At 44.9% G+C, this 7,846-nt stretch overlaps 1 protein-coding gene across 2 annotated transcripts; it reads right to left on the bottom strand.

Annotated features, from left to right (window-relative positions):
• Positions 1-367: 367 nt before the first annotated feature.
• On the bottom strand, positions 368-3,937 carry LOC120025903 (THAP domain-containing protein 1). Of its 2 annotated transcripts, none has more exons than XM_038970620.1 (3): positions 3,747-3,937; positions 2,089-2,284; positions 368-1,784 (listed from the first exon to the last, which is right to left on the bottom strand). In XM_038970620.1, the coding sequence occupies exons 1-3, from the start codon at positions 3,815-3,817 to the stop codon at positions 1,350-1,352; spliced, it is 702 nt and encodes a 233-aa protein (XP_038826548.1). In that variant the 5' UTR covers positions 3,818-3,937; the 3' UTR covers positions 368-1,349. The 2 variants fall into 2 exon arrangements, with proteins under 2 accessions (XP_038826548.1, XP_038826549.1); XM_038970621.1 differs by lacking the exon at positions 3,747-3,937 and adding an exon at positions 3,549-3,729.
• Positions 3,938-7,846: the final 3,909 nt, after the last annotated feature.

Here is a 7,846-nt window from a genome sequence, read left to right as displayed (position 1 = left end):
TTTTAAAAATGAATTTCCTGCGACTCAACACATTTTGCCACAGGTCAGTGTTCCATTTTGCCGTTCAGTTTTAAATTACATTTATGGTCAAAAACAACATTTTTGGGGGAATACAAGAAGAATTGAGTTTATTTAAAAAAAAAATCATTTATGGATAACTGCGGCCTCCCGGGTGGCGCAGTGGTCTAGGGCACTGCATCGCAGTGCTAGCTGCGCCACCAGAGTCTCTGGGTTCGCGCCCAGGCTGGGCTGGGTTCGCGCCCAGGCTCTGTCGCAGCCGGCCGCAACCGGGAGGTCCGTGGGGCGACGCACAATTGGCATAGCGTCGTCCGGGTTAGGGAGGGTTTGGCCGGTAGGGATATCCTTGTCTCAGTATGTAAAATGTAATAAAATGTATGCACTCTACTGTAAGTCGCTCTGGATAAGAGCGTCTGCTAAATGACTAAAATGTAAATGTAAACTGTGGATACCAACATCCATGCGAACCTCCCAGACCCATGATGTGCTAAAGGGTTTTAAGAACAGAAATTGTGCGTGAATATTACATTGCACCCTCAACTTTTCCAAGGATCCCTTGTCCAAAATGTTGTTGTTTCTGGCAATATTCATGAAAAACACTTTAACATTTTTGCTCTAATGCAAGGTTGTTGATTGCCCAGCAGCAACAATACTGACTGACAACCAGTTGGGTCACATGATTTCATATTACAGTAAAAAATAAAAAGTGCCGGCCAATTACAAACCTTCCATTTTATCATCCCATTTTTGTCCCAAGAGTAGACATAAATTGACTAACATACTAAACAATGACATACAGTACAAGTGTTCATCCCTCCACCACACTAAAAGCAACCCTTCAAATAAGAGAGTTATTGTACTTTGAGGGATTTGCCCTTTAACCTTAAGTTTACAGCTTGAAGTAAAATGAAATATTAAAAGCTACAAAAGAAATGTGTAGTTGGTTGTCTGTGGACAAAAGTGGAAAACCCACCCGACCCGGGTCGCAAACAACCCTCCACAATGACACAACACAAGAAATCCCCATCAATACCGCGGACCCTAGACAAGACATCTCTGGATACAGGATGACAGGTGTCGTAGGTGTAGGTAGTAGAGATCGCTTAGCCATCCGCTACACCTCTATTGGGAGAGGTGATGTGGGAGTCCTCACACGGACCCTTTTAAAGCAGGGACTGATAAACCTGGGACAACCCCAATACACTGAAGGCAGACGCAGAGAAAACCCAGAGTCCGTAGCCTGGCCTATTATAGCCTGGTCCCAGACCGGTTTGTGGTTTTGCCAACTCCATAACACACAGACTGGCACCCAGGCTAGGTGTATTTGAATCTCACGGGCCCTCTACGGGCTCAATCCCTTTGAGCGCATCGTAAAGCTGTTTGGGTAGAATGACATATCCCTCCCCTAGCGCCGGGTCCCTGTTCACCCTCTGGAACTCTCCGATAGCCTTAAACCTCTTCAACTGTCTCTCCTGCCTCCGACACTTCTGCTGCACGGTCTTTAACTTCTTCCTCAGCTTGTCCAGCTGTTCCTCCAGCTGCTCAATCCTCTTCTTCTGCTGAACCGTGTCCTCTACGGTGTAGTTGTGGTCGCAGGAGATGGACATGCTGTGGGGAAGGTTCTCTACTAGGGGTAGGGGGTCTACAGTGTGATGAGTCTCTGTCTGTATCTCCTGCTGGGGCTCCTCTGTGTCAGAGAGGGGGAGGGAGGGGAGGGTCAGAGGGAAGTCCATCTCTGGAGGGAACGGGTCTGCCAAGGACTCTGCCTATGAAAAATAATAATTAAAGTACAAAATCTAAAAGAATTGAAATGTTTGATAGTTTGGTATACATACCCCAGCCTGGTACCAGATGTGTTCTCTGTCTTGACAATGACCTAATAAGTTGTCGTGCCCAATTGTAACACCAGACGTGATAGGTGTGACAACAAACCAAAGGCATTGGCAAGACCGTACAAAACAGATCTGAGACCAGGCTATAGGTTCCACAGGAAAATGATACATCCTTGTGTGTGTGTGTGTGTGTGTGTGTGTGTGTGCGTGTGTGTGTGTGTGTGTGTCTGTGTTTTACCTTGATTTGTAGTTTACTGAAACAGAATAGTGAAGGCACAGCACTCTCCTTCAGGACTCTGTTGTTACACTCTGGTTTGAAGCAGTCTTTGGTGAAATGCTGAGAGCAGATATTACTGTATCTGGTAGGTTTGAAGTTGTTTCTCCTCATTGCCGCGACCCATTTTACACACACGTCTGGCCGTGCTAGCGGGAACCTGCAATACACCGACAAAAGTATTGATGCATTACAGTATCAAAACACAAAACTCTTAAGGTTCACAAATACTGTTATCGTGTACTGTTACGTAGTTACTGTGTTGACAGTCCAGTAGCTAGTCACTGTTGCAGTAGCTAACCTTAGCACCAACTACTGTTAGCTAACCTTAGCACCAACTACTGTTAGCTAACCTTAGCACCAACTACTGTTAGCTAACCTTAGCACCAACTACTGTTAGCTAACCTTAGCACCAACTACTGTTAGCTAACCTTAGCACCAACTACTGTTAGCTAACCTTAGCACCAACTACTGTTAGCTAACCTTAGCACCAACTACTGTTAGCTAACCTTAGCACCAACTACTGTTAGCTAACCTTAGCACCAACTACTGTTAGCTAACCTTAGCACCAACTACTGTTAGCTAACCTTAGCACCAACTACTGTTAGCTAACCTTAGCACCAACTACTGTTAGCTAACCTTAGCACCAACTACTGTTAGCTAACCTTAGCACCAACTACTGTTAGCTAACCTTAGCACCAACTACTGTTAGCTAACCTTAGCACCAACTACTGGCTACATCTGTCAGTGCTGAATCTGCCGATTGTAAATAGCCCAAGAGGCCGACGTCTGCTTCGTGATAGGGATGCCAGTCTGATGCGGGGTGGAACGCAGCGCCAGTCTGATGCACCGTGGAACTCAGCGCCAGTCTGATGCACCGTGGAACGCAGCGCCAGTCTGATGCACCGTGGAACGCAGCGCCAGTCTGATGCACCGTGGAACGCAGCGCCAGTCTGATGCACCGTGGAACGCAGCGCCAGTCTGATGCACCGTGGAACGCAGCGCCAGTCTGATGCACCGTGGAACGCAGCGCCAGTCTGATGCACCGTGGAACGCAGCGCCAGTCTGATGCACCGTGGAACGCAGCGCCAGTCTGATGCACCGTGGAACGCAGCGCCAGTCTGATGCACCGTGGAACGCAGCGCCAGTCTGATGCACCGTGGAACGCAGCGCCAGTCTGATGCACCGTGGAACGCAGCGCCAGTCTGATGCACCGTGGAACGCAGCGCCAGTCTGATGCACCGTGGAACGCAGCAAACGTTCACAAGATACTAGTGAGTGGCAGCAATAACATTGCAATCTAATATTTATAATCAACACTAACATAGCCTTGATGAGTAGCTATTCCCACGCGTTTAACCCAACTACAACTAAGTCAACAGAAGCTAGCTAGTTAGGTCATGGGTAGCCTCGAGTTGCCATACCTCCAAAATCACTTCGTTGTCACGTTTCCCGTTTTACGTGAAGCTTAGTTCGCGACTGGCCTCGGTCATGGGGAATCTTGCGATTCTCAACAATTGTGCAAAAGCTGTGATAATAGCTAGCTAACTGACTAGATAGTAAGCAAGACAAGGCTATAGTTGTCTGTAGAGTGGCCGTGGTGATGTCGGAGTTCAACTTACTTGTGAAATGAAATGTTTTTGTCTTTATGATATCTGTTTTTGCATCCGTAAGCTGAGCACGATTGGACCATCTCTACAATCGCGAGTTACTGGCAGATTTAACAGTTGTTGTCTTGTCCCTTTTCCTTGTCTTTCAATGCTTTATTTAGTCCTTTCTTGGCGAGGTCCTTTCCACTTTCCACAATGGCCGAAATGGCTTCAAAGATTTGTCTTTGACTTCACTACAGTTGGTCATGTGACATGTTTTCTCAACTCTGATTCGCAGAGATTTTCTCTTTCTCTGATTCGTGAAGATAATAAGGTGTTATTCCGTCTTTGTCCGCTTGGGGGCGGAAAAACACTGCTGGAAAGACTATATCAGGAATTATATTAAATAATTAATTTAACCTTTATTTTACTAGGCAAGTCAGTTATTAAGATCAAATTCTTATTTACAATGACGGCCTACCAAAAGTCAAAAGGCCTCCTGCGGGGACGGGGGCTGGGAACGAAATATAGTAGACAAAAAACATTTCATCATCTTGTCCATGATGACCCAAAAGGTATAAATTAGTACTTTTTTTGTGGCTGTCATTTTGATACCACCATTTACCCTTTTACCTGGCGAGAACATTTAATATGTTGCCCCAAACCAAATGAACACATGCTATAGGACATGCTCCATTTACTCTGAGCTATACGACACAAAATACAATACCTGAGCAGGTACCTCCCTCACCTGGGCAGTAATGGACCACCTCAAGAATATATCAGGTGTCAGTTTACTACAAAAAAAAACTGGGTCAAAACAGTTGTGTTATTATTTCTGTGAAATATTCAAGACAAAATTACAGAACTTTAAACATGAAATTAGATTTGAGCTTTTAACACCGGATATGTTATAATCTATCTATAAATACTTTAAAAGGCCCAAATCCATGCTATTTTAAATGACCTGAAGGAACAGAGAAGCTTAACTGCTTACGGAAGCTATTTCTGATGTTTTCACACATTCATTTCCATGTCTCTGTATTGACATACCATTACAGTAATACCCACCCACACCAGAGAGGAATTACCACAATGGTGGCCCAAATGGTACCCTATTCCCTATATAGTGTACTACTTTAGACCAGAGCCCTATTCCCTATATAGTGGTACTACTATAGACCAGAGCCCTATTCCCTATATAGTGTACTACTTTAGACCAGAGCCCTATTCCCTATATAGTGTACTACTATAGACCAGAGCCCTATTCCCTACATAGCGCACTACTATAGACCAGAGCCCTATTCCCTATATAGTGCACTACTTTAGACCAGAGCCCTATTCCCTATATAGTGGTACTACTATAGACCAGAGCCCTATTCCCTATATAGTGTACTACTTTAGACCAGAGCCCTATTCCCTATATAGTGCACTACTTTATACCAGAGCCCTATTCCTTATATAGTGCACTACTTTTGACCAAAATCCCGTAGGGCACCATTTGGGACATACCCCAGGAATTACCAGAGATAACACTTTCAAAAAGCTCATTACTATCAGAGAGACTGGGACCAATGAGGTGTGTTGGTGGAGTGCTGTGTTACCATTACTGTAGCCAGTTACTGTAGCCAGTTACTGTAGCCAGTTAGTTACTGTAGCCAGTTAGTTACTGTGGCCAGTTAGTTACTGTAGCCAGTTAGTTACTGTAGCCAGTTGCTGTAGCCAGTTACAGTTACTATAGCCAGTTAGTTACTGTAGCCAGTTACAGTCACTGCAGCCAGTTAGTTACTGTAGCCAGTTAGTTACTGTAGCCATTTACAGTCACTGCAGCCAGTTACAGTTACTGTAGCCAGTTACTGCAGCCAGTTACAGTCACTGCAGCCAGTTAGTTACTGTGGCCAGTTACAGTTACTGTAGCCAGTTAGTTACTGCAGCCAGTTAGTTACTGTAGCCAGTTGCTGTAGCCAGTTACAGTTACTATAGCCAGTTAGTTACTGTAGCCAGTTACAGTCACTGCAGCCAGTTAGTTACTGTAGCCAGTTAGTTACTGTAGCCAGTTAGTTACTGTAGCCAGTTAGTTACTGTAGCCAGTTACAGTCACTGCAGCCAGTTAGTTACTGTAGCCAGTTAGTTACTGTAGCCAGTTAGTTACTGTAGCCAGTTAGTTACTGTAGCCAGTTACAGTTACTGTAGCCAGTTACAGTTACTGTAGCCAGTTAGTTACTGCAGCCAGTTAGTTACTGTAGCCAGTTAGTTGCTGTAGCCAGTTACAGTTACTGCAGCCAGTTACAGTCACTGCAGCCAGTTAGTTACTGTAGCCAGTTACAGTTACTGTAGCCAGTTAGTTACTGTAGCCAGTTACTATAGCCAGTTACAGTCACTGCAGCCAGTTACAGTTACTGTAGCCAGTTACTGTAGCCAGTTGGTTACTGTAGCCAGTTAGTTACTGTAGCCAGTTACAGTCACTGCAGCCAGTTAGTTACTGTAGCCAGTTACAGTTACTGTAGCCAGTTAGTTACTGTAGCCAGTTAGTTACTGTAGCCAGTTAGTTACTGTAGCCAGTTACAGTCACTGCAGCAAGGCAGTTACACAAAATCATTAATTCCTCCTCAGTCAAGTCTTCACACCCAGTGAACGCGGTTCTGAGAGAGAGTGGGCGTACGTTCTCTATGCGTTCCAAAAGGCACTCTATTCCCTACGTAGTGTCCGACAGGCCCTGGTCCAAAGTAGTGCACTATATAGGGAATAGGTTGTCATTTAACACTGTCCTGAATCGGTCCTACCCAGGAAACTCCTCATCTACATGGCCACAGGCCATTCTATCAAATATTTGTGGCAAACCGTATTCCTTTGTCAAGCGTATCACACCCCTGGGTGTGGCTGAACAACAGCAACCTATAGTTGCTATTATAGTCAGCCACAAGGCAGTTACTAGACTGAGGATATTACAGTCAGCAAGGCAGTAACTAGACTGAGGATATTACAGTCAGCAGCAAGGCAGTTACTAGACTGAGGATATTACAGTCAGCAAGGCAGTTACTAGACTGAGGATATTACAGTCAGCAAGGCAGTAACTAGACTGAGGATATTACAGTCAGCAGCAAGGCAGTTACTAGACTGAGGATATTACAGTCAGCAGCAAGGCAGTAACTAGACTGAGGATACTACAGTCAGCAAGGCAGTTACTAGACTGAGGATACTACAGTCAGCAGCAAGGCAGTTACTAGACTGAGGATATTACAGTCAGCAGCAAGGCAGTTACTAGACTGAGGATATTACAGTCAGCAGCAAGGCAGTTACTAGACTGAGGATACTACAGTCAGCAAGGCAGTTACTAGACTGAGGATATTACAGTCAGCAAGGCAGTTACTAGACTGAGGATATTACAGTCAGCAAGGCAGTTACTAGACTGAGGATATTACAGTCAGCAGCAAGGCAGTTACTAGACTGAGGATATTACAGTCAGCAGCAATTCAGTTACTAGACTGAGGATATTACAGTCAGCAGCAAGGCAGTTACTAGACTGAGGATACTACAGTCAGCAAGGCAGTTACTAGACTGAGGATATTACAGTCAGCAAGGCAGTAACTAGACTGAGGATATTACAGTCAGCAAGGCAGTTACTAGACTGAGGATATTACAGTCAGCAGCAAGGCAGTTACTAGACTGAGGATATTACAGTCAGCAGCAAGGCAGTAACTAGACTGAGGATATTACAGTCAGCAAGGCAGTAACTAGACTGAGGATATTACAGTCAGCAGCAAGGCAGTAACTAGACTGAGGATATTACAGTCAGCAGCAAGGCAGTTACTAGACTGAGGATATTACAGTCAGCAGCAAGGCAGTTACTAGACTGAGGATATTACAGTCAGCAGCAAGGCAGTTACTAGACTGAGGATATTACAGTCAGCAGCAAGGCAGTAACTAGACTGAGGATATTACAGTCAGCAGCAAGGCAGTTACTAGACTGAGGATATTACAGTCAGCAGCAAGGCAGTTACTAGACTGAGGATATTACAGTCAGCAGCAAGGCAGTTACTAGACTGAGGATATTACAGTCAGCAAGGCAGTAACTAGACTGAGGATATTACAGTCAGCATCAAGGCAGTAACTAGACTGAGGATATTACAGTC

Source organism: Salvelinus namaycush, chromosome 31, assembly GCF_016432855.1.
Source record: "Salvelinus namaycush isolate Seneca chromosome 31, SaNama_1.0, whole genome shotgun sequence".
Lineage (NCBI taxonomy): Eukaryota > Metazoa > Chordata > Actinopteri > Salmoniformes > Salmonidae > Salvelinus > Salvelinus namaycush.
The sequence above is the reverse complement of the archived record's forward strand: the minus strand, read 5'-3'. Positions and strand labels throughout refer to the sequence as shown.

Coding starts and splice junctions, on each gene's coding strand:
- LOC120025903 (XM_038970620.1), bottom strand. CDS start 3,817: ATGGTCCAATCGTGCTCAGCTTACGGATGCAAAAACAGATATCATAAA. Junction 2,285..3,746: donor AAAAACATTTCATTTCACAA/GTAAGTTGAACT, acceptor GGTGTATTGCAG/GTTCCCGCTAGCACGGCCAG. Junction 1,785..2,088: donor TCAGTAAACTACAAATCAAG/GTAAAACACAGA, acceptor TATTTTTCATAG/GCAGAGTCCTTGGCAGACCC.